This window comes from Rhinatrema bivittatum, chromosome 2, assembly GCF_901001135.1.
Source record: "Rhinatrema bivittatum chromosome 2, aRhiBiv1.1, whole genome shotgun sequence".
In the NCBI taxonomy this organism is placed as follows: domain Eukaryota; kingdom Metazoa; phylum Chordata; class Amphibia; order Gymnophiona; family Rhinatrematidae; genus Rhinatrema; species Rhinatrema bivittatum.
In genome coordinates, this window is record NC_042616.1 from 235475837 (window position 1) to 235501204 (window position 25368).

The window sequence follows — 25368 nt, forward strand, 5'->3', positions numbered from 1 at the left end:
CTCCTGCTCTTAAAGGGCCAACGGCGGGAAAAGCCCCATAGCCCTCAATGATGACATCATCAATCTTCGCTGGATCAGCCCTATAAAAGGGCCTTGCTGCTGTTCCTTAGGGCCTTTGGATCCAGTCTTCACAGTGTCTGTGGCCTTCTGTGGATCCAGGTCCATTGTGGTCTTCCTGTGCCTATCTGGATCTTCATTCCATGTTCTTCATGTTCCTGACCTTCGTCTCCTTGATGTTCCTGGTCTTGTCCCTCATCGGAGCTCCCTCGTTGCCTGTCTTCTGTTCCTGATGTTCCAGATGTTCTGTGTTCAAATGTCCCGTGTCCTGAGGTGCCATGTTCCTGATGTCTGATGTTCCTCTTGACTCTGTTCGTCTCATCTTCAGCTCTTTGTTAAGTTCCCAGGTCCTTCGTCTGTCCATCTCTCTTGGCGTGACATTTCGTGGTCCGTGTTCAGCCCCAGGGTGGCTGTGTAGGGTGCCTCATGGTACAAAGCCTTCTTCTCGTCTGCAGCACAAACCTCTGAGAGACTTCTTCGAGTTCCCTTGTGCCTGCCTCTGTCCATGCCTAAAACTTTTCCAGAACCTGCTCCACTTCAGCGTGGTCCACGACCAGCCACAGGCAGCTGTGTAGGGCATGCCTCGGTGCAGGTCTCTACTGAATCTTCGCCATATTCCAGTCTCAAGTTCCATGTCTTCGCCTGAAGTCTGCTTCGCGTTCAGCATGGTCCATGACCAGACATGGGCAGCTGTGTATGGTGCACTGCAATGCAATTCTCACCCAGTACTTTCGCCTGACTCTTGAACCCTTGCCTGAAACTTCCGAGCAACCTGAACCCTTGCCTGAAAATTCTGAGCTACCTGAACCTTTGTCTGAGTCTCCAAGTCTTCGTCTGAATCTCCTGAGTATCCAAGACTTCCAAGTTCCTGAGTTCCTGTCTTGCCTTGTCCTTGCTTTGAACTTCCTTGCCTTTGTTCCAGTCCTGCTTGTTCCTGCTCCTCCCATGCTCGTATCAGCTCACCTCTCACGGTGAGTCTTGGGGCTCCTCCCTGAGCCGCGCCGTGACCCAAGGGCTCACATCCTACCTTAGATGGGACCGCGCCTCTGCACTCCTAACAGGGCCTGAGGGCGTGCTCCATAACAATATGTCTGTGGCTGTGTCTGTGATCTCAATGAGCTCTGCAAGGTACTGCATGACTGAAGTTGTTGCAGGGATCTCCTTTGGTGGAGTGAATTACTGCTCTCTTCTGCCAATTGCTGAAGCTATGTCCTCTGTCAAGAGAGCCCATCCTGAGATGGCCATTGGGGGTGGCAGATAAAGGTGCAGAAGGAAGTGATAGCTGACAGGATGCTGCTGATGCTGTCACTACCACTCTTTCCTCAGCTGCAGCCATTCTGTCCCTCTGCCTCTTGTGCTAATTTTCCTCTACCCTCGCTACCAGCAACTCCTTCTAGTAAGTCCAAGTGTTGGGCTGGAGGGCTATACCTTCTTTCACCTATGGATCACACAGCATGGCCAGCATGCAAGAATTCAGTTGGATGATTTTTCAATTTCATTTGCAAGCAGTACACGAACACCGATGTTGTAGACTGCACCCTTATACTAATATCTTTAGTGCCAGTCACTAATCCTGCTGAAAACCATGTAACGTCTCCTCCAGGAGGAGGACTATGGGGATGATTTTACTGGCTGTTGTTTAATTCACAGCTTTCGTTACATCCTTGAAAGGTGTCAGGACATGCACCACCTGTGTCATGCGTAGCTAATCCTGATGATCCAGGGGAATGCAAACCTATGTTGGCGTCCACAGACAATTCATGCTGGAGTGTCTGTTGCTTCACAATCTTCTGCATCATGAAGTAGATGGAATTTCATCTGGTGACCACATCCTGCATAAGGTGATTCAGAGGAATCCCCCACTGTTTCCTGCTTCTGCCATAGCTGCTACCCATCCTTCATGCTCTAGTTAAAATGCAACACTATTTACCTGCACATCTCTATCAGATCCCACAGGTCAAAACTGCTGCCTTAATTGCCCATCAGCCTAAGATTATCCCCTTAGATTCAGCAAGTACAAAGCATTGGATCCCCTAATAGCTCCCATCTTTCATTGCCCTGATTGTGCTGCTGCCACCATCTGTAACAAAAATAAAAGGAGGAATTCTTCTGGCTCTCCAAGCTGGCCAGACCTCCAGCATCTCCCTGATTGCCTCCAAGATGTGGGCTGAGGTATGACTCTGGTTCATCATCTGGGTGTGAAGCACAGTACACCTGCACCCTGCTGGTGCATCCCCACCAGAGATGCTGCCTGACCCTCCCTCATCCATCTGCCATCAGTGTGCCATCAGGAAGAAATAGGGATGCATAGTGTTCTGGCTTGTCTAGATGTCACTTGCAAAATAGATGCTACCCCCCTTTGCCTTGGCCAACTGTACCTGCATACAGCTATGGCACTGAGTGTACAAAATGAGGATTACATGTCTACTAAAAATTGTCTTAGAGGATATTTTGTAACTAATAAGTGGAGCAGCCACTTAAATCCTACATTTTCAACCACCTGCAGGGGCTAGTCATCCAGAGCACTAATTTCCCTGATGTACCATAATCACTGCCTTTGATTCTGCCTGCCTCTTGCCCCTGCATAACAATGTGAAACTCCATGCTATCTACATGGCTTGTTGCTGACATGGGGATGGCTGCCGATGGCCTGCAACCTCATTGATGGAAGGGCACTGGGAATCAGCTTTGTAGACTGACTGTCACTTTCATGTGGCATTCCAAGCAACCAAGTTCTCCAAATCCACCGCAGATACTATAATTTCACTATCCCCTTTCTCTAATTCTTCAAATTGAAAATATGATTCATCTGAATAACTAAGTCCTTGAAATGTCTGATCAGACTGAAACAGTGAGCAATTGTGCTGGCTTCGGCTCCTGTCCTATTGCCTCGCCTCTGCTGCTGCTGCCCTTAACTGAGTCTGCCTCCTTATGCGTCTGTACCTTGTCAGCAGTGCAAATGGAAGAAAGCAGCTGCTCTGTCTGCTTCTGGCCCAACAGTGCATCATTAGCATTTTGCCCCTGTTAAAAAACAAGAATGCTTGATTTTGGTTGGGGAACTTATGCTGCTGATCCTATGGCCATCATCATTACTACTGCTGCTACTAATGTCCACAGCTCTCACTGGCACAGCCTTCCCTTCAGCAGGCTTCTGTCTTCTCCCATTCTTAGTCCCATATCTGCCTCTTAATGACATTGACATGATGGACTTTTTTCTTTCTTTGTTTAAAGATCACCAGTGTGTGTGGGAGGTTTTATAGTGTTACAATCTATACTCTAGAGTGTGTGAACACACACACACACACACACACACACACACATAGGGGCCGATGCAATAAATTTGCATAGAAAGCGGTCATGCAATATTTACATTAGGGGATCACGTTAGCAAGGAGGTGCTAGCGGTTTTCTTAACTCGGCTGTCTGCCGGGTAGGAAAAAAAAAACGACGCCGTCAATTTTCCTAACTCGGCCATCTTCTGGTTAAGAAAACTGACGCCGGGGGTTCAGGAAATGGACGCTTGTCAACTTTTTTTTTTAAACCTTTTTTCTTTTTAATAAAATGTATTTAAGCATTTCAAACAAGTACAGAAAAGCATATTTTTCTGCTTTTCTGTACTTGTTTTACATGCACTCAGCTATTAATGCCTGCTCCAGGCAGGAGTTAATTGCTGAGTGCTAAATGTGCGCACTAGACGCACCTTTTTTTTTTTGCATCTGGAGTGAATTCTAATAGCCTCAATCACATGCATTTGCTAGGCGCTAATCCCCTTACTGCATTAGGGGATTCATTAGTGCCTATTCAACCCGCATCCGAATGCATCAGTCCCTAAGAGACAGCCAGAAATCTGACACTCTCCCTTGTACCAAAAGTAACATACAAGTCACACTCAGATATATTAACTACCAATGGCATGCAATAAATCCCAAACTTTCAGAAATCAAGTGGAAAAATGAATGCTGTTTTGTAATTCATTTGATTATCATGTGTTTCACAGAGCTTTGATGAAGACGGAAGCCTCTGAAATGCATTAGACCATGTAGATAGCATTTGTCAAACCATGATTCTGTTTCTCTTCTAGGAGATATTAGGGCAAAATATGAAAGAAGCTGAGCTTCTAAAAGTATTCACCAAAGACAGATGTCAAAGATAGGCATCTATTTTCAGCCAAAGTTAGGACCTGGGTTTTCAGCTAAAAAATGAACCTAAAGATAGGACCCAAAAACCTAGGTCCCTAAATTTTGTCCTGCTATTTATTTGCCTAGAGTTGGGCTCCTAAATTTGGTGCCTCATTCTGAAAATCAATGCCAAGCCCCTAACTTTGTTTCCCTGCTTTAACTCTGCCCCTATAGCCACCCACCTTTTAGGTGTTCAATTTAGGACCTTAATAAAACTAGGGGGCTAAATTTAAGGACTTATCCCTAGTATAATTTTAAAAGGGCCAATTTAGAAGCCTCTCGGACCTCTGGGTTTCTTAGTCAGTATAACTTAAGGTAAGCAACAAAAATTACAGTTGATGTCTAACACAATGTTTCAAGTTATCAGAAACTCGTGTATCTGGATAGGGAATGGATAGTTTGCAAATGAGAGAGAGAGTGAGAGAGAGAGAGAGAGGGAAAGAGAGAGAGAGAGAAATAGAGAGCCTCTGTATAGAGTCAATATGACATGCTATATATTGTGATGGCTCACTGTCCGTGAGGCCTCGAGCGCCGCTCTTCCGTCTCCAGTCCTGAGTCACCACCAGTTGCCCCGGTCCCTGGAGTTCGATGTGTTCACGTAACTCCCTGAGTCCGTGCCTCTGCTGGCCCTGGTTTTGCTGGGCTTCTGGGTTCCCTTTGGGCAGGGTTGGGGGTAAGCAGTCCCCCCAATCCCCAGAGACAACACAGAGAGAGGGATAGTTCCTTTAAAGCAGTTTAATAAGTAACAACTGGATGCATTACATGGGGTCTGTCCCCTCCCCCTCCAGCCCTCTTGTTCCCTTACAAGCAGTGCTAGTTCAGAGCAATCATTTACCCCCTCTGCTCAGCACTATCACAGGCCCCTTTAGAGTAAAGATTATACTTCACCCCTCCACCTGGATTACTCAGTATCCATGCATGAACTGGAGGACTCCTCTATCCCTGAACCTACCTCCATCTCCTCCTCCTCTGACTCCGAAGAGCTGGGTTTTTGTGGCCAGTTCCACCAAGGGGGCATGCCCTCTTCCTCCACCTCCATGGACTCATCGGTGTCTGCCTCATTAACGTCTATGCCTGGCACCTGTTCGCCTTCAGGCTTTCCTCCCCTGTCTGGTGGTGTTTCAGGGAAGCTGGGATTCATAGTTCTTCTCCTCTTCCCCTGCGCCCCCTGCTGTCTGGCTCTGGTACTCTTGTTGCTCTTATGGTAGCTTGTCAGCTCCTGCCTGCGGCCGGGCTGCGCTACATCACAATATATATATATATATATATATATATATATACCACTGTAGGGGGGAACACTCAACTCGGGGAGGGTTTGTAGGGGGGTGATGGTTTTACATACACAGTCAGAGGAATTAACTGCAAATTTGATATGACTGATTAATTTTTATCATATGAATCAATTAAAGGTACCAACAAGAGAAGTTGACTACTGCATTGTAGAAATCAGCTCCTCTTGTTGGTATCTTTCATTGATTCACATTTTTTCTTTCATTTGACATGTTGATAGTATTTAGAGAATAACATGTTAAAAAATGAACCTACTGCAGCAGCATTTGCAAACTTATTACATGCTGGTCAATTTTAAAAGGCGCGCACGCCCGTCCATGTGCGAGCGGTTCCTAGTGTGCGCACATGGATGCGCCGATTTCATAACATGTGCATTGACGCACGCATATTATAAAATATATTTCCTGCATGCATATGCGCACTGGATTTTCATGTCCGCACAGCAACGCGATCGGACCGAGACCAGTTCCCTCCCAGTCCGCTCCAATGAAGGAGTGGACTGAGAGGAAACTTTCCTAACCCTAAACCTATCTTTCCTCCCTCTTCCCTTCTCTTCGACCCTGAACCTACCCTAGCTATCCCCAAATTTTTTGTTTTTCTACTTACTGCTCCTCTGAAGCAGAAGTAAACTCCATGCACTGGCCAGTTGCCGGTGCACGCTTCACCAGGACAGCGTCTAATTGTGCTGTCCTAGCCCGTCCCCCGCACCACCCCTCTCCTCCCAGACCCCGCCCCTGGCCCCGCCCCTTTCTTCAGGCCTGGCACTTGTGCGCGTATCGGGGGTTACGCACGTGGCTGGCCCTTTCGAAAATCCCGGCCACGTGCGTAACCCCCAAATTTTATGCGCGCCGGGCTTTTAGAATACTGTATGTAAACTGCTATATGAAGACTTCCATGAATGATGTCAAGTGATGTCCTGCTTTACTATGAACAAGATTCAGTAAGAAACAGGCATGTGTATAGAAATACAGAGATCTATGAGGGTGAGAAAGTTAAATCTTTTCTGAAACTTTTATCCCAGTGTTCCATGAGATTCATAGGGAAGAATGCAGAGAAGTAACGTATCTCTTTCAACAGCCAGAACTGGCAACCCCTTGTGTAAGTGTCTTGTACAAGAGCATTGATCATCTCACAGGGATTGGCTGTCCATTACTTTACAAGAGTGTCGCATTTCAGATCTTATCACAAGATAACCAAGTTGGGGTTTTTTTTTCCTGAAATCTAGAAGCACTGTATTTTAATTTTTGTTTTTCAAGGAAAAATGTCATTACTTTGACTAACCCAAAGATGTTGATGTGCATGAGCTTTCAGATTCACATACTGTAGGTCCCTTCTTTGGTTTTGATACCAAATAATGAAAGATATCAAAGCCTACAAAGAATCCAGTTTTCTTCAAGATTAATGTACTGCTAGAATTGTAAGGAGAATAAGAATATTTCTTAAAAATATATGTAGAAAAGTAAAATAAATAAGTGAAATAAAATACATAAGACTTTTTTTTTTTTTGCTTTGGTTGCAAGGGAAAAAAAGCAGTTTTAATGTCCATGTTTAAAAAAAAACCGCATGACAGAAAACAAAAGTTCTTTGCATCAAATGTGCAGTGGACATTTAGTCAAGGAAAAGTATTCCCATTTCAGACTGAACTCTTCAGCTGTTCTGCATTTTTTATTGAGTGCTGCTGCTTATATCTACTGTATATTACTTTCCCCATATATATCTAACACAGGTGAGTGAGGTGAATAGGATGACATAGTCCGTTGCAGAGTATTCTCACAGACAGACGTCATGCAAGTGAATGTGGTTTGAAGAGGTAAAAATTCATTGGCTGCCTCTGCCATTAAGGGAGATTTGCCAGGGACAACTGAATATCCCTTTTGTTTCAAATTTAATCCTTTGGCAGATGAAATGATTATTCATATGGTAACGGACAAAACTGATTCTGAAATAAACAAATAGCATTGTACAGGAGTCAATTGTTCAATTCCTTGATCCTTGACTAGGGGGAGGGGCAGGGGGTATAACAATCCATTCCACAATATCAGTGCATCAGTCTGCTTGTTATTCCTTTTTTTATATCTGAAGCACCACCGTGATTGCAAAAAGTTCAAGGAATTGCAGAGAGTCCTTTATGAGCTGCTGCTTTTTGTTAGATATTTGAAGGTAATAGAAGGTTAAGATATTCTACACTCATTTGAATGGCTGCCCTTTATGCTTACAGTATTTACATATTTAAGTAAATATAGTGAGAAGAGTACATTGCATTAATAAAATTTGCAGATGTACAGAGGCATAAGGAAGAACTCCATGCTACAGCGCTTTTAAATCACAAGTCCATTGTTCACAATTGCTTCAATTCATGTAAAATTGTGTTGACTTCTGGAAAGAAAACCTCAGCAAAGGCTTGAGTGGCAACAATTTTAGAGGCAGATATGTAAGAAATATTTTCCCCCAAAAAATTAAAAAAGAAAATATTCTCATGCCCCGAAAAAAAGATATTCAAAGCATGCCGGGGGGAGGAACCACCACAGATACTCCATTAATGCACTCCATTCAGCTCAAATACATGCTCACATAAGTCTATTTACCTATATATATATATATATATAAGAAGAGCCAATATATTTACTCGTTATTAAGTATGACGTATGTCTGGGCCTGTGTATCACTACTGCTACATAGCTTATGGGAATGGTTTTTACACTTTTAAAAGTTTATACAGTTGGAGATAAAATAGAAAAAAGTTAGTTGTTCTATCAGAGTATCCCCAGTAAAATTAGTTGCCAGTGCAACTCATCCCAAACAAAAACAGAGAACCCTCAATACCCTTCACATATCTCTAGTTCTTTACTTTCTCCCCACCCCAAGTACTTCCTGTCAAGGGTGGCTCAAGGCAATCTGCCGTCTGAGGTGAGGGACGAGATAGCGCCCCTTCACTCTAAGCCCCGTCCCTCCTCCCTTCAGCCGCCACCAGCCTGGCCTCTGGCGTCGTCATCATCCCTCCTCCATCCTCCATGCTGTTGGCCCTCCTCCCTCCTCCAGGCCACCAGCCTGTCCTCCGGCGGCGGCAGCCCATGGCAGCGACCCTCCTCTTTACTGCCGCCACCGACCTGAGTCGGCAGCCGCAGCAGGGGCAGGTATTGTGAGGGAGACGCCACAGTGGCCTTTTTTGCTGCCTCAAAATTCTCCCGCCTGAATCAGCTGCCTTAACCCTGCCTCATTATAGAACCGCCCCTGTTCCACTCACTCTACCTTCCCTCTCTCTCACTTTCTAGGTTACAAATGAGTGAAGCCGCACAGGGCAGCCCTGAGCCCAAAAATCAGTCAGGGAACTGCAGCTGAAGGGTGTTTATGAGGGAGGGGACACTGTGCATTCGCAATTCCCTCTTTTGTGTGGGCCTCTCGTTTGGAGAACATTGTACCCAGGGAGTTTGGAGATAGGTTGGAGATGGAGGCTTTACACATTTTCAACGTGAAGGAAAACCCTTTCATCTCATCTAATACACAGAACCCTGTCATACTATTCTACGAATCCCCAGGACTGCAGGGAAATCAGAAGAGACACACGGCTAGACTACATTAGTAAATATTGTTCACTCACACAGTCTGTCTATGTCGAATTACTATATGCAATCAATTCTCTAACATCAGTCAACATGCATGCATATCACTCATGTCCTTTCATACACTGCACTTCACTGCAAGGTGCAATGTATGCAGACTCTTTTAGCATATGCTCTTTGCAGCTGCTAATTTTTAAAAGGAAATAATGAAGATTGTTTGCCTTTGAAATTTTGTGGAAAGAATATGTGTCAAATGCTCCTGCATAGTTTTCAATGGTAGGGGTTATTTGAATACCACACACACACACACATACATACATACATACATACACACACACACACACATACATACATACACACACACACACACAAGAATGGACTGCAGAAAAGCCTGACTTTTCAGGACACACGCTTGTTCTCCTTTAAATGTAAACACATCACTGAATTACTGAGAACCATGTTGCAAAGACACCTCGGGCCAAACATATTACATGCCATAGACAAGAAAATAGAACATGGATTAATTAATCAAGATTGCTGCTCGCCCTTCTTTAGAAGTATTACTTACCTACAAAATACTTTGTGGCTTGGGAACATTACTGACAGATGCAAAAATTATCCTTGAATCTGGCAATCTGTCCAAACATTTCCTATCTGTATATTAAAATTTGGATTATTCCAGTCTGGACATTAATAATGAACACTCTTGTATCTTTGAATTGTGTGATAAATAATCACTTGTACATGCATTGTATTTCATACACTGTGAATAGTTTTCTACGGATACATGTTGTACATTTTGTAATATTTTTGATGCATGTTGGTTCTTCTCCCTCTCCCTTCATATGTACTTCTCATGAGATAGCTCACTGCTTCTTTATGATATGAGTCTGAGAATGCCTGCAGTGGATGCTCTTTCCTCAGTCTCCTAATCCTGCCCTTTTAGATAGTTTGTTCTGTGCTATACAGTTTACAGATGCCAGACCCATTGTATCCTCAAAATCAAAAAGTAGAAGATTAATCCTCCTAGTTCTGCATAGAGCTGATATGTCATTTGTAAAGGAAATGGTCCTTGTTGATGTGCAATAGTGGTTATAATGGAGTGAGGACAAACCAAAGTGTGCAATGAAGGTTGAAAATTCTCAGCAAATCCACTGTAAGTATTAAAGTATATTTTATATTTATATGTAAGGGGATTCCCAGATCTGTCTTTTACTTGTGGACGAGCCCTAGGATTTAGAATCTGTGGTCTCAACAGATCCTGCTCCTGTTAGTGAGGTTAGCATAGATAGGGATGTTTAAGAAAGCCAACTGGGAGGGGTCATTGGTTTAATAAAACTCTTGTACCCATGTGATGCGGTAGGAGTATCAGGGGAGTCAGCACCAGAAGAAGCCAGTCTGCAAACCACAGTCTGAGGGTGCCAACTCCCACGGAATGGTGCAGTGGGGTCTTAACTTTCACAGAGAAAGTACTTGGAGTGGGACCTTCTCATAACTGAGGAGTGTCTGGAAAAAAAGGATTCCTGTTCATTCAAGCGGACTTGTGCCCAAGGTTGACATTACCATGGACTTACAAGAAGGAAAATAGTCCTGGGGTTCAATAGGGGGAATCCTAAGAGATTTGAAGAGGAGAAGAGATTACCAGGAAGCAGAGGTGTTTGATATTCTTCTTCGGACTTGGGAGAAATTATGGTGAGAGAGAATTTGGTCCTTGATGGGAGTTCTGATAAAAGGAAACTACCTAGTAAGGAGGCCTAAAGAAGTCCTGGTGGAAAGAAAAGGCTGCCAGAAGCTCACCAGAGATGGGGAAGCTGTTAAAATGGGGAGAACAGCATTCAAAGAAGATATTTCAGAAGACCCAGGGGAGGAGGGTTCCAGTACCAAAAGCTGAACTGTTTCGGGAGGGCAGTGTTATTACTACTGAAAGTGACCTAGACTTAGTTTTGGGATGTTTTAGACTTTGTATTGCTGTTTGATTCACTAGCCATCGTTGTATCATTTCTTTTGGACTTTGTTTTAGCAGCTATCGGTGCCAGTAAAGAACTTTTCATTTCTGGAGTCTGAGAGGTATATTGTGTACTTAGACTAGGCTGATAAGCAGAAGAGCCCCAGCAAACAAAAACCCCAAGGGCCTTGAAAGAAAGAGTTCTTATCTCCCTGTGTGGTAACACCGCGAGGTCAAGGGTCTTGCCCTGGGCCATGAGCCCCTGTGTGAGGACCAGATAGGGAAAGTGGCCATATATTTTTATATAGTTCCATTTTTATTTTATTTGGCCCCATTGAATTAATTTATTTATTTATTTATCCAGTTTTATATACCGTCATTCGGTTTCGCCATCATAACGGTTTACAAGTTTTCGAAGGATAAAATGTTAGAAAGGTTAGTAGATGGATTATATGGTGTGATGGATAGTAGATAGTGTTATATGACATAACACCTTTTAAATATGGAAATAGAATGAGTGGTGTGTGGTAAAATGTTTCTTTGCTTTTCGCTCTTACTTCATGTTAACATCTTGGCAGGAACATACTCAGAACACTTCCTCAACCCAATTCCAGATGTTGGTGATATCAGGCAGCCAACTCTAGTTATTGGGAAAAGGTTAATGAGGCTCATGGTTACTTTGAATCTGAGAATGATGTATTATGTGGTTCTGAGCAGGGGCTAATACAAATTTCCCAAGACATGCAGAGCTTCTTTTAGCATGCATGCATGTTCTTTCTTTTTCTATGGCATGTGAATATTTGCATTTAACAATGTTAAGTTTTCTGAACAACTACAGTATCTGCATGCAATCCAGTTTGAAGTGGATGTCCAGTCACAGAAGGTGGAATATAAATCAAAAAATAAATTAAATCAAAACTAAATTGAAATAAACCCCACATATGTATTACATGGCTATTTGTGGCCTTGAACAACTGATTATCTTTGTGCATAATCTCTTTCCCATTATCAACCTATGTCCCTGATTCTTATTCCATTAGGGCTCACTTCATCCCCTTCTCAGAACTTAGAAAAATTTCCTTCAAAATTGTCTTCACCGGGTCAGGCAAATAAATGCAATCATATCCTGAGTTTGAAAATGGGTGCTAAAGATCCTGCACAGCTAGAAAAATCCAAAATGACTTCTTTTATGCAGGGTTTTAGGCCTTTCCCAAGTTCTAGTGTATGCTAAATTTTCAGTTTCATGGAAATGTGCATGAGGTTTATTTTTTCTTTTCAGATCTGCAAAAATAACTATCCTGACATTAGCAATATCTGGAATAAAGCAGAAGAAGCACACAGAGCATCATCAGAGCATGACCACACTTGAAAGGTATGCAAAATAGATTGACTACACTTCAATCACCACCTCCCCTCATTTAAATATCCTCTCAAATACTTACATAGCCCTGCACCACAGAAAATGATAGAGAATACAGCAGCAACATAACACAAGATCAAGAACGAGTAAAATCCTTCACATTCAGTATAATGGATGGCAAAGGAGTAAAGGAAACGAATAGCACTTTATAAAATTCTTCTATAGTATACTCCAACGTGATATCAGAAGGATGGGACATGCTGATGCTTGAATCTGCTGTTTTATGCCTGCAATGGGCTTTAGACAGAATATCATAGAACAGCATTTAACTGCAAATCATCTACCAATCTGTGACAATTATACTTGACTTAAATGATACATAACATGCCTCTTTTTTTTTTTTTTTGGTAGAATAAACAATACTTAGCGCATCAACAGGAAACTCATGAAATGAGACATGGCTAATACACGCACTCCTGACACCACAATATTTCTGCAGCACTTTGCCTGCTTCAGGGGATAAGTATGAAGAAATAATAATTAAAAAAAAAAAATTAAAATACTCAGAAAGCCTTCAAGTAACCACCCCAATCACTAATCAATTTCTGACAGAATGCTACTTCTCTATGCATTTCAACATGGCTATTAATGCTAAAAGCTATTTAAATAACCTATTTTTAGAAGTATTTTAAGATTTTATGATTTTTAGATTTTATAACTGTCTGTAATATGCTATTTTTAATATGTCAAATTTTAGTAGTTGATATTTTGCATTAATTCTTATGTTTATGTAAACCGTAGCGATGGAACTTGACTGTGCAACTGTATACAAAAATTGTATAAATAAATAAACAGCCCAGCCCCCAACCCAATCAGAAACCTCCATCTTAACATCCGATCATAACTCCACTTGATCAGAAACACAGGGAACCTATTCCTAGAACAAAATCAATGATAAAAATAAAAACTACATGAACACTCTCCAATTAACATCCTTATTCAAACCAAGCAGATAAACCATTTGTAATCTATAATTCCAAGCTTTTTATTTATTTTTAAAAATTCAGACTGTTCAGAATGTAGAAGATTATAGTAGGCACCCCCTTGTACACTATATCTAGATATTTCCAAAATTGAAAAAGTCAAATCCTCAAAGGAATGTCCCAAGGAAAGACAGTGTGCAACAACTAGAGCTTCCAATTTCTTACAGTTTAAGCAATTGTGATGTTCAATCATACATTTCTTCTAATTTTCCCAATATAAAATGATTTAAAGTTGTTCAACAGTACAGATGGTCAGGAATTACAGAGGGACCTCACAAGACTAGGAGACTAAATGGTAGATGAAAATTAATGTGAACAATTGTAAAGTGATGCACCTAAAGAAAAATAATTCCAACTACAGGCACACAGTCCTGGAGTACATATTAGACATTGTCCACCAAGGAAAAGGATCTCAAAGTCTATGTGGTCAGCACTTTGAAATCCTCATCTCCACTGCATGGTGGTGGTTAAGAAAAGTGAAAAGAAAACAGAATGTTAACAATTATTTGGAAAGGAATGTACCTAAGGTGCCCTTTAAGTTTTGTGTGCTGTTCTGATCACCCCATCTCAAAAAAGATATAGTGGAACTAGAAAAGTACAGAGAAGGGCATAAAAAATGATAAAGCAAATGGAATGGCTCCCTTATGAAGAAAGGCTAAATAGGTTAGACTCTTCAGCATAGAAAAGAGATGATCGAGAGAGGATATGATAGAAGTTTATAAAATCATGAGAGGGGTAGAATATGATTATTTACCCTTTCAAATAATACTAAAACAAGGGACATTCCACGAAGCTAACAATCAACAGTTTTATTTATCAAAATATGATATTCATCAAATTGTACAAAATCATTTTTTCACTCAATACACAATCAGACTGAAATCTGTTGCCAGAGTCAAGGCAACTAGCTTATAGGGTTTAAAAGAGGTTTGGATAAGTTCCTGGCCCAAAATTCCATAAATAATCATTAACCAAATAGGCTTGGGAAAGCCAACACTTATCCTTGGGAGTGAGAAGCATGAAATATTGTAGATCTACTTTTTGGGATCAGCTGGGATTTTGGGAACCAGACTGGCCACTGTCATAGACAGAATGCTGGGCTCCATGGACTTTGATTTGACCCAGCATGGCATTTCTTATTTTCTTATGTTATTCATTCCATTTTGTTTCATTTTTCTTGGGGATTTTGTTGCATTTTTTAATTTAATTTTATTTCACTTTATTACTTACACATGTAAAATACTTGCTTATGTACAAAACATTTGCATTTGTGCATAATATTAATTTTAAGTATGCAAATACATGTTCACACACATACAAAGTTTATTTGCCTAAAGTAGCAAAGCAAAAGAAATGCATATGCCACTGACGAAAAGATGAAAGGTACTTGGGAGGACACCTAGTGGTGTCAGGAAGTAGTCAGAGAAGACAGAGACAGAGCTGTAGGTGGTAGTAGGCTCTGAAAAGAAAGAGTAATATACCTCAGGGGCCATCGGAGAGAAGCCGAGACCTGAGGTGGCATGCTAAGTCTTTGAGGAAACTGTCAGTGTATGCAGTAAATGCAGATCTGGGAAAGCAGAGGAAATCCCATTGTGAACTATGGAACATTCATTTATTGAATGTAAAGGTGTAACAAGGAATGAAGTGAAAGCTGCTTAGCTCAAGCAGAGAACCCCTGTATTACTATTCAGAAGGTGAGTCTGTTTCCTGGCCTGGGGCAGGCTTTCCCTTTAGCAGTTCTAAATTTGTTTAATAACAGTATACCTTCTAATGGGGAGTAAAGAGTTAATCAGTCAATAGCATATTGGATGGACGCCATATAATTGTAAATATTCTACCTTTTGATCATCATTTTCCAGTAAAGATAATTATTTGGGAGCATTTGCTTGTGTTGCTGTGAATTATTCATGGCTATTGAGAAGAGATAAATAATGCCATCAGTGGACCTTAAAGTGATTATTCCCCCTCCTCTTGGACTGAGAATGGATCCCAATTATGTCCTTTTTAGAGGATAGAGGATGAGGGTTAAAAAAACAGAACATACCTTCTATGCCATTATAAGCTATAAAGCTGAGATATTTGCAGTCTTTCAAAGCAAACATATCCAAAAAAATAGAACCTTTTTTCCTGACTTATCTCTATCTTCCCTTTAATTGATGACTCTTTCTCCTGCCTGGGAGTGTACACTGGCTCATGAGATTACAGAGAATAACTTTAACTTACTCAGAAGATTCAATACACCTTCAATGTTTTTAGAGTCTGACAATTCACAATAGTATTGAATACATCAACCAAGAACACTAAGAATAGTAGCAGTGGAAAACTGAAGCCTCATATGAACCATCTGTGCATAAAACATGCTTTATGTGCAGAAAACTTAATTTGTACATGAACTGTGTGTTGTTCACAGAAATTCCAAGAACAAGACCTTTTGGCACCAAAACGCTGGGTTCACCCCCATAGACTAACATTAACCTGAGCAACTTTACAAGGGATGAGCAGGCCCAATATTTTAATATTTCTTTTTTGTTTTGAGATTGTTTTTTTGGTTGGTTTTTTTTTTTTTTTTGGGGGGGGGGTCAGTTTGTTTTATGCTTTATTCAGTTTGATTCATTTACCTAACCAAAAAAAAATCATTAAAACCCCTCCAAGCCCCCCCCCCCCCAAATAAAGAATTAAAACAGGCCTCCCCAAGGCCTTCTAGTACCATCCCGCTCTCTGAAAAAGCCAACCCAAGTCTCCAAAGCCCTCTCTACCCCACAAAAGAAGACTCAGGGCTCAGGTCTACCTGACTGCTCTTAGTTGAGCCCAACCAGGGGGACCCAATGGCCCCTTCCAAGCCTCACTTACACCCTCGCCCCTATTTACCCCTTTGTGGGGGCTTCCTGTGATCCAAAGAGCAGGAGTGACAGGGGAGCACTCCTGCTCTTTGGACTGCAGGGAGTAGCCATAGAAGGGTAAATGAAGGCCGGGGACCTCTTCAGAATATACAATATTTCCAGGAGGCAGATGGGGGTCAGAGGGAGCTAGGAAGGTCTCCCAGCTAAGCTTGGCTAAGACCAGCAGGATAGGCCCAGGTTCCACCTCTTCTTTTGCAGGGCAGGAAAGGGGTTGTAGAGGTCTGTAGAGGGCCCCAGTTGGCATTTTGGGGGGCAGGATGGTGCTAGAAGGTCTCAGGGAAGCCATTAAAAACAAATATGAAAATGCCCCAAAACATTTGGGTATTTTTGTCAGAGGCCATTTTCAGTTAATTCCATTCAGAATAAACCAAAAATGGCCCATTTAAATGCTGTGTTTGCATTCCTTTTTAACAAATGCACATCCCTAAACTTTACTCCAGTTTAATCAGAAGTTAAATTTCCAGTGTCAAGGAACCATGCGTTAAATCTGCATGCATCTCTGTATCAGGGAGCAAGAGCTAATGCCTTCATTAACATGGGATTTAAATGGTGGAGCTCTAATTTGTGTGCATAGTTTTATGCTGGTTTGTACACACATTTTTTTGCATACAAAACTCCTTATTGCATCAGGGGTAAAATCTGTCCATAAAACATGTGTGCACGCTCAGAGGTAAAACAGTGTGTACAGCCAGTACACTTTACTATATCTTCTTGCCTCAACTATCTATGCTGGAACCAGCCAGGCAGAATATCTTTCTGATCATCCTGAATATCTCTTTTTATGGTAGTTATTATTTGGAAAAAACCTGAATATGCCTAGACATTAATTCTGCAGAAGCTAATAGCAGAGGGGGTAAAGTGGGCCCTTAGATTGTAAACTCTTATGGGTAACTACCGTTCTCCCTTCATTTGCTATATGATTATGCAGTACTGTGAGGCGGATAGCATTCTGTGCCTAAAAATAGAATTATTCATTTCCTGCCAGAATGATGGTAACTAAAAAAAAAATAGACATCCAATTGAGATGCTCTCTGTTGCAGAGAAAGGAATCAGCAGTCCTGCCAAAGAAGATCTAATCTGAACCTTAGACATGTAAAATGTAAATTAAACTATTATCAAAGGCCAATCTTAACAGGATGAATGAACTAGTCACAATATAATAATCTTTCTTTGAGCAATAAGCCAGAAAATGAAACAAAGAAAGGGAGTAAGCGACACCCATAGATTAGTCCACATTCTTTAAATGAATCGGTCATGGCTACTAGAGAGTGCGGTCACTCAGGAGCCTTGTATGGTTAGACTTACACTATCGTAACCAAGTTCAAAGTAGTGTCAACAACAAAAAAAAAAGACTTATTCTGTCCAGACAAATAGCTTTGAGTTGGGATATCCAGAAATATAGTACTTACGGCATTGAAATTTGGAAAAAGATTTACTGCTGCTGCAGTGTCCAGGGAAAAGGGAAGGAATGATTTAATATCCAGAGGTGGCTGCAAAGCTGCTAGCTGGGGACGCACCAGGGCTGGAAGAGCAGGGCTCTGGCAGCTACCACCTGAAAGAGAAAAAAAGAAAAGGTATTGTAAACAAGTAAACCCATTTACAAAGGCGATAACTTTAAAGGAGTGAGTTTTCCCATTTCAAAAAACACTGTTCCTCCAATTCTTGAAACTGCAAAGACAGCTCTTAGGCTATCATTCTTTTGACCAAATAAAATTAAACAGCAACACTTTAGTTTTTATTACTGTATGCTAGTTAAATACTCCTGTAGTAAATATTTTAATGTAAAACATGTTTTCCAGCTTCAAGGATCTTTTGACCCATCATATGAAGCAGGAACCACTTTTATTGACCAACAAAGCTAATAACTTTAACAGCACTTTTGTCAAATGTTCTCATGTACATATTCTATCAAATATTTACAAGACCTGGCGATGTAGGAAATAATGTAAAAACAGCAGCAAAACACATATAAAAAACTATATAATAGTAAAAATAAAAAAATAAAAAAATAAATAATGGCTTAGCAACAAACAAAGCATGAGGAGCTGCATTCTTGAAAGACAAATGTATCCAAGTTCCTCCTCCCCTTTAAAACATATTTCCGTCTTTGCACTCTTATCTTTTTTTAATTGCTGATACCACTCCTGCCCATAAAAGTATGAAACTGTCACTCCTTCCTCTAATTCAGTTCACAAGTCAACCACTACAATGCTTTCATGGCCTGACAGTTCACAGCAGTAATGACCACATCATCACAGAACAGCAATGGTAAGGGCAGTGGGAACTGGAGCTTCATCTGCCTCATCTAAAGGTTCCAGTACTGCATAATATATTCTGTAGGACTCGACAAAGGGCATGCCTACCACACTCATATCCACGCAGAGGGATCTGCCTTGAAATATGCTATTATGGGAGGAAACAGGGAGCTTGCACACCACCTTCACCAGCCACACTGGGAAAGTGACCTATGTCTGCCATGTCTTCTGCTTTCTAGAAGAATAATGCTTAACATCAGACATGTAGGCATCCATGGCATGTACAAAGGAATGGACATATCTACATTCAAAGGCCATGAGTGCTGCCACTCAAGCTTACTGCCACTTTCCTAAAGACTGCTGTTCATTTTGTAAGGGGGTCTAAAGGTACTTTCCTAGCAGGGAAGTGAACTGAACAAAATTGTGTTTTCTTTCATTGTTTGTTTGTATTTTAAAAAAAAAAAAAAATTAAATTTTGTTTGATGTGTATTTCAGTTTGTTTCATTTAAGTGAAACAAACACCAAAGTGAAAAAATGAAAAGAAAAGAGAAAAGGCAAGGAAGGGACAAGGTTCTCACCTCCCTCCAGGCATGCTCCCTTCCCCTGGCACCACCATTATAAAAGAATTAGACCCCTATTGGGCTTTCTCCGTTTCCATACCTTCTGGATATCCATCCGAGTGGTTGTAGAAGACAAAAGGGGGCAAAAGTGAACCTCAGTCGCTCCTGCCCTGCTGGGTCCCACTTTTAAAATGGCTCCAGCCAGCACCGAGGTCAGTGAAATTCTGTTTTATGACCATTTGTTGTAGGGTTGCACAACAAAATGGTGCCAGACTCAGAGCTGGCCAGCACCATTTTGAAGCAGGACCTAGCTGCCCAAGTGCAACTAGGATGTGCTCCTGCCCCATTTTGACTTCTTTAATCCCATGGATGGGGTAGGATGTTTAGGAGGAGGGTGGGGAGATGGGGACAGCCCCAGTGGGAGGTTAACTTTTTATTGCAATGATGTTGGGGGAGGGAGAGGAGCTTTGGCAGTAGGCCAGGGGCTGCATTCCAAAATTAGAAAGAAAATCCAACTAATGTTGCTGGGTTTATCTTTTCATTTTGTTTTGAAATGACGAGTGTTTTGTTGTGCTTTTTCATGTTGTTTCAAAAGAAATGCACAGCGCTGATTATTACTAGTAAAGCATGTGTCTCTACCCAGACACACTGAAATGATAACAAAGGAGGTGTAATGTTTTTTTAGAAACCATTGGAAAGTGCTTGAAATTTAGTGAAACTGAATAGAAATTGACTGACTCTCTTTTTCTATAATACTGGGTCATGTGCTATAATGCAATTTTTTTATGATTAAGAAAAAAGAAAAGAAATTGAATATGAGTGAATGTACAGACATTTCTGGACTCTCTTTTCAGAAGTCATCCAGGGCTTGAGGTCAGAGTCACTGGAGCTACAAGAAAGGGAGTAATTCTTGGCATAGACATGAGGGGTTCTACACAGGAATCTTGCTAAGATTCCTATTGAGGGGAAAACCTATCCCAGGTTTCTTGCTCTTTTGGCAGTCATCCAGATCTGTGTTGCGTGAAGAAGTGGATATATTTTCAGGGGCAGGTAATCTTCATGGAGTGTGTTTCTGTAGCTGAAGATATTCTGCACCCACCCAGGAGAGTGGCAGCAGAAGCTTCTACCAGAGTGAACTGTCAGGAGAGCACTAATTGGAAAGCTACTAAGGATCTCATTCTGGTGCAGGAGATCTACCCTGTGTATTCAGAGAATTTCAGAGGTGAAGGAAGAAATCATCAGCCTGATTCAGGTGCCAGAAAGGTGTGTACAGATTAAATCCCTGGGAGTATCCTGATATAGGCTTGGAGTCAGAGGAAAGTCCTACTTGCTAATGAACTATTTATTTGACTATTTGGATTTCTGTTCATTGATGTAACAAGCAAGAAATGTTTTGGGTATTTTTGTCAACTGGTTATCATTCAAGAGTTATCCCAATAAAACTATATTTTTAGATCAACACTTGTTGATATGGATGGTGGATGTTTTCTCCTGTATGGTGTCTTTGTTCTGACCCCATGGATCACAAAGCTATTGCTTCTCCCCACTTACAGAGCCCCAAGGACTGCAGCAAGCTAGCTGACATTCTGCAGCACCCAAGTGCACTTCTGCATTACAGAAGAGGAGGACAAGGGGATTATAATTGTAAAAAATAAATATGGGATGACTTTAAGCTTTGACGACTAATCAAAATCAAGCTCTGCTACCCTAACAGTAATGGTGCCCGCTCTATAAGGATAATTTTCAAAGGCATCTAGCCATGTTAATGATAATTAATATGACTAGATTTCTCATCTGAAAATCCCCCTTCTTCCCAATGTGACTAAGTGTACGCATGCTGTTTCACAATGCATGTAATTACTGGGTTTTACTGAATTTCATACAGTGGTTCAAGCATTGATAATGCCTACATTTGACTATTGTAATTTGTTGTACATAGATCTTCTGGCCATAGCACTGAGAGCACTGCAGTTATTGCAGAATGCAATAACTCAGCTCATTTCTGGAAAATCAATGAGGGACCTGTTAAGCGCAACCTACGCTTAAATATCCAGGGATAGAAGAACACTTAGATTTTTGTAGAAAGCATAATTTTTTATTGATCAATATAAGTATTCTTGGGAGATGCTGATGCCATGTCTCTGACAAACAGACCACCAGCATCTCATTGTATACAGGAAGTGATCCTTCTTTTATAGATAACATACAATATTGTGGAAGATTCTAGTGTGCGTGACTGCCTAGAGAATAATTTACAATGGTTGTCATGTCAACAGCATGATGAGATCGTCCCTAGCTACCCCTGAGTATTTCTCCAAGGTGGGGCCCATTTACCATCACTCTTTAGGTAGTCCTTTGTTCTGTTAAAATCTTGCTGGTCAGGGTAATTAACACATCTGTGGCTGTGTTTATAGAAACCCCTGAAGTATAGCCTGAAGTTCCCACCATTGGCTTCTGCTTTTATGACCCTATATTTAGGCATCATAGGTGGATCCAGCTTGACTGCCTGTCCAGATGTCCTAGGAACTTTGTTCTGTTAAAATCTTGCTGGTTAGGGTAATTAACACATCTGTGGCTGTGTTTATAGAAACCCCTGAGAAAGATTGCCTCCATAGTGTCTGTATAGCCTGAAGTTCCCACAGTTGGCTTCTGCATTTATGACTCTATAATTAGGCATCATAGGTGGAGCCAGCTTGACTGCCTGTCCAGATGTCCTAGGAATTCTGCCAGTCATTCTCAATAAGTCACTTAGAGTTCTTGCAGCTAAGGCAGGCTAAGAAAACTGAGGATTCTGGGTCATTTTCCTTTCTCCATATTGGTTTTCTGTTCAGGCACACTCATAATTTCCCTCTTGTGCCACTTATAAATGGCAAGAGTGGCACAACCGAGTACCAGAGGGGAGGAAAGAACTGTACAAAGTGATTATGACAAATGGGCTAAAATGTGGGGCTAACAACTAACCTTTTGTGTGCATTGTGATTCCTCTAGATCCCCACTAAAGAAAATGAGACTCATAGGTAGACACATTCTCTGATTAACAAATAGTAGCATTATGACTAAGTTTCACTAGATATCCATTAGCTCTATACTTGAGCTGTAAGGATGGCTGCATTATAAAGAAAATAAAACCTATAATAGCAAGACCACATATGTTATCTTTCAGAGTCAAGTAATTACATAATAGTGGTGTAACAAGTGTAAAGATAGGGAGAATAAAGAGAGACTAGTATGAAAGTATTTTTTTTCTCATATGAAACTATTTATACTGGGTGAGTCTCTACAAGGAGTACTGCTATTTTAAACAGCAACCCAGGATAATATTCACTAAACAGACAGTGATATAAGCAATACACATAGCCAGCAAAGTGAAGGAAGCCAGGAAAATAGAGGAAAACCAAGAATCAGCAGAAGGACTCACACTGTGTTGTGCATACATAATGTGGGACAAGTTATAAAAGTGTTGCAAAGCATGAGACATGTTCTGGACATAGGCAGAAGTGGGCCTATAGGTACACAGAAGTGTCACACTACCAGAGAACATCTGTGAGAGGTTGTAAACAAACTCTAGGTAAATAAACTGATAGGTAGTGTTACAGGAAGAAATACCCAAAATGTTATATAGGGAAAAATAGAAGGGGCTAGCTAAATTCGGTATATTGGGTACAGTTAGGAGCAGGGGGACTAGAACATAAGAAATTGTCATGCTGGGTCAGACCAAGGGTCCATCAAGCCCAGCATCCTTTTTCCAACAGAGGCCAAACCAGGCCACAAGAACCTGGCAATTACCCAAACACTAAGAAGATCCCATACTACTGATGCAATTAACAGCAGTGGCTATTCCCTAAGTAAACTTGATTAATAACCGTTAATGGACTTCTCCTTCAAGAACTTATCCAAACCTTTTTTGAACCCAGCTATACTAACTGCACTAACCACATCCTCTGGCAACAAATTCCAGAGCTTTATTGTGCACTGAGTGAAAAATAATTTTCTCCGATTAGTCTTAAATGTGCTACTTGCTAACTTCATGGATTGCCCCCTAGTCCTTCTATTATTTGAAAGTGTAAATAACCAATTTACATCTACTTGTTCAAGACCTCTCATGATCTTAAAGACCTCTATCATATTCCCCCCTCAGCCATCTCTTCTCCGAGCTGAACAGCCCTAACCTCTTCAGCCTTTCCTCATAGGGGAGCTGTTCCATCCACTTTATCATTTTGGTTACCCTTCTCTGTACCTTCTCCATCGCAACTATATCTTTTTTGAGATGTGGTGACCAGAATTGTATACAGAATTCAAGGTGCGGTCTCACCATGGAGCGATATAGAGGCGTTATGACATTTTCCGTTTTATTAACCATTCCTTTCCTAATAATTCCTAACATTCTGTTTGATTTTTTGACTGCTGCAGCACACTGAGCTGACAATTTTAAAGTATTATCCACTGTGATGCCTAGATCTTTTTCCTGGGTGGTAGCTCATAATATGGAACCTAACATTGTGTAACTACAGCAAGGGTTATTTTTCCCTATATGCAATACCTTACATATAGGGCATCCCCTTGCTATACGTACAACCTGCAGCTTTCCATTTTCCTACTTCTTCCACTATAACAGATTCATGCAGCTGCTGCACTGTTCATAATCCTGCTTCCCTTTGTGCTCTAGTCTGTACAAATTCCTTAACTGCTAATTTACAAGCTTGTTTAGTAATCTCTTGTGCTGCAAAGTCTGCAAATGTGAGAGAGGTTGTCAAGTAGCTGAGACAAAGCCTCTCCTATTCCATTTGCTTAGGTGTTCATTAAGAGATGAAAATATATAATGTGAATCAGTGAAAACTGTCAGGGGAACCAGAGAACAATTCATGAATACCCATGCTACAGCACACAAGTCTGCTCCCTGTGCAGACATTTCTGATGGTAGTGAGAATTGTTCACATCTAAGCACTTGGTCTGCAGAATTATACTGAACAGCAGCAAATCCTGGGTATGATTTTTTACAGGACCCATCTGTAAACCAAAAATCTCCTTCTGCTAGGGGTTCATTAGATATAACAACCTTATCAGGCAGGGGCAGCCCCAGTTATTCCACATCTATGGGGAATTGGGAGTGCTCCCTCTAGAAGGTCCTGAGGAAAATTGAATTTGGAATTACCTGTAATTGTCTGATGGGATACTTTAGAAGTCAATAATATGGCTGAATATTTACCAAGTCTCGTAGTGGTAAAGGAGATATGGGCATCCCCCAAAAGTATTCTAACTTCATGGGAAGTATGTAAGACAATTGGAATCCCTGGTACATGTGCTTGCATGCCACAACCCCTAATTCACAATCCAAAAACCCTGTTCTATCACACCAAATGTGCCCGAGAAAAAAGCAATGGGGGTTATATTGTCATGCCGAGCAGCAGCTGCGGCCCATCCTTCAGAACCATGATAAACCCACATATCAATCTCATAACTTAGATCAACAAGAGTCAAACTTGGTGCATTCAATACTGACTGTACTAGATCCTGTATAATATCTGAGTCTTCTGCAGTTAATGTTAATTTATCTTCACTAGCAGGAATGCCTTTAAGATGCCATCTAAGTAATTTGATTTTTGTACTAAATGCTGATATCCACAATCTGCAAATGTTCAGTAAACCCAATAATCCTTTTAGCTGTTTTAAAGTTTGGGGAAGTGCCACTGCTGGAGATACAGCAGGAACTACTGCTGGCAATGCAGTCACCAGAGTTCTGACTAGCTTAAGTAGAATGGGAGTTCCCTCTCCTGAAACAGCAGTAACAGATATTGCAGTTAAAGGCGGAGGGGATAACTGTAATAGTTTATAACCAGGAGCAACATCATTTGGATCAACTGGACCTAATTCAGCCAGGGCAGTATATAATGGAAAGTGACCTAACTGACTACAGGCATGCAGCAAAGATGGATATAAGCCTGTCATGCTAAGGTCACCTGAGACAGAGGAGTTCAGAGTAGCAGGAGAGGGTGGGGGCATCCTACTCCATTCAGTGTCATCAAGAACAGAATCCCTTTGCCTATACCATAAATCAAAGACTTGCAAATGTTTAGCTAATGACTGCCCTTTCTTCATGTCTTTTATAAGCAAATTTAACAACACAACAGGCTGTAAAGAGCAGCATGTGGCCAAACAAATACAGACTGTCCCTTAGACTGTTTTCCTGACTGCTTATACCACTTTTCATAAGGTCTAAAGG

At 41.2% G+C, this 25368-nt stretch overlaps 1 protein-coding gene across 3 annotated transcripts in view; it reads right to left on the minus strand.

The window, feature by feature from the left end:
- The window catches only part of ZNF385D (zinc finger protein 385D), a 931570-nt gene that overhangs the window by 671967 nt on the left and 234235 nt on the right, over nt 1-25368 (minus strand). For all 3 annotated transcript variants that reach the window (XM_029589293.1, XM_029589289.1, XM_029589292.1), the window contains exon 2: nt 17743-17885. Coding sequence is in view for 2 of the 3 variants with exons in the window: in XM_029589289.1 (XP_029445149.1) it covers nt 17743-17885 (143 nt within the window). In the remaining variant the exon portion in view is untranslated. The remainder of the gene's footprint in view (nt 1-17742; nt 17886-25368) is intronic.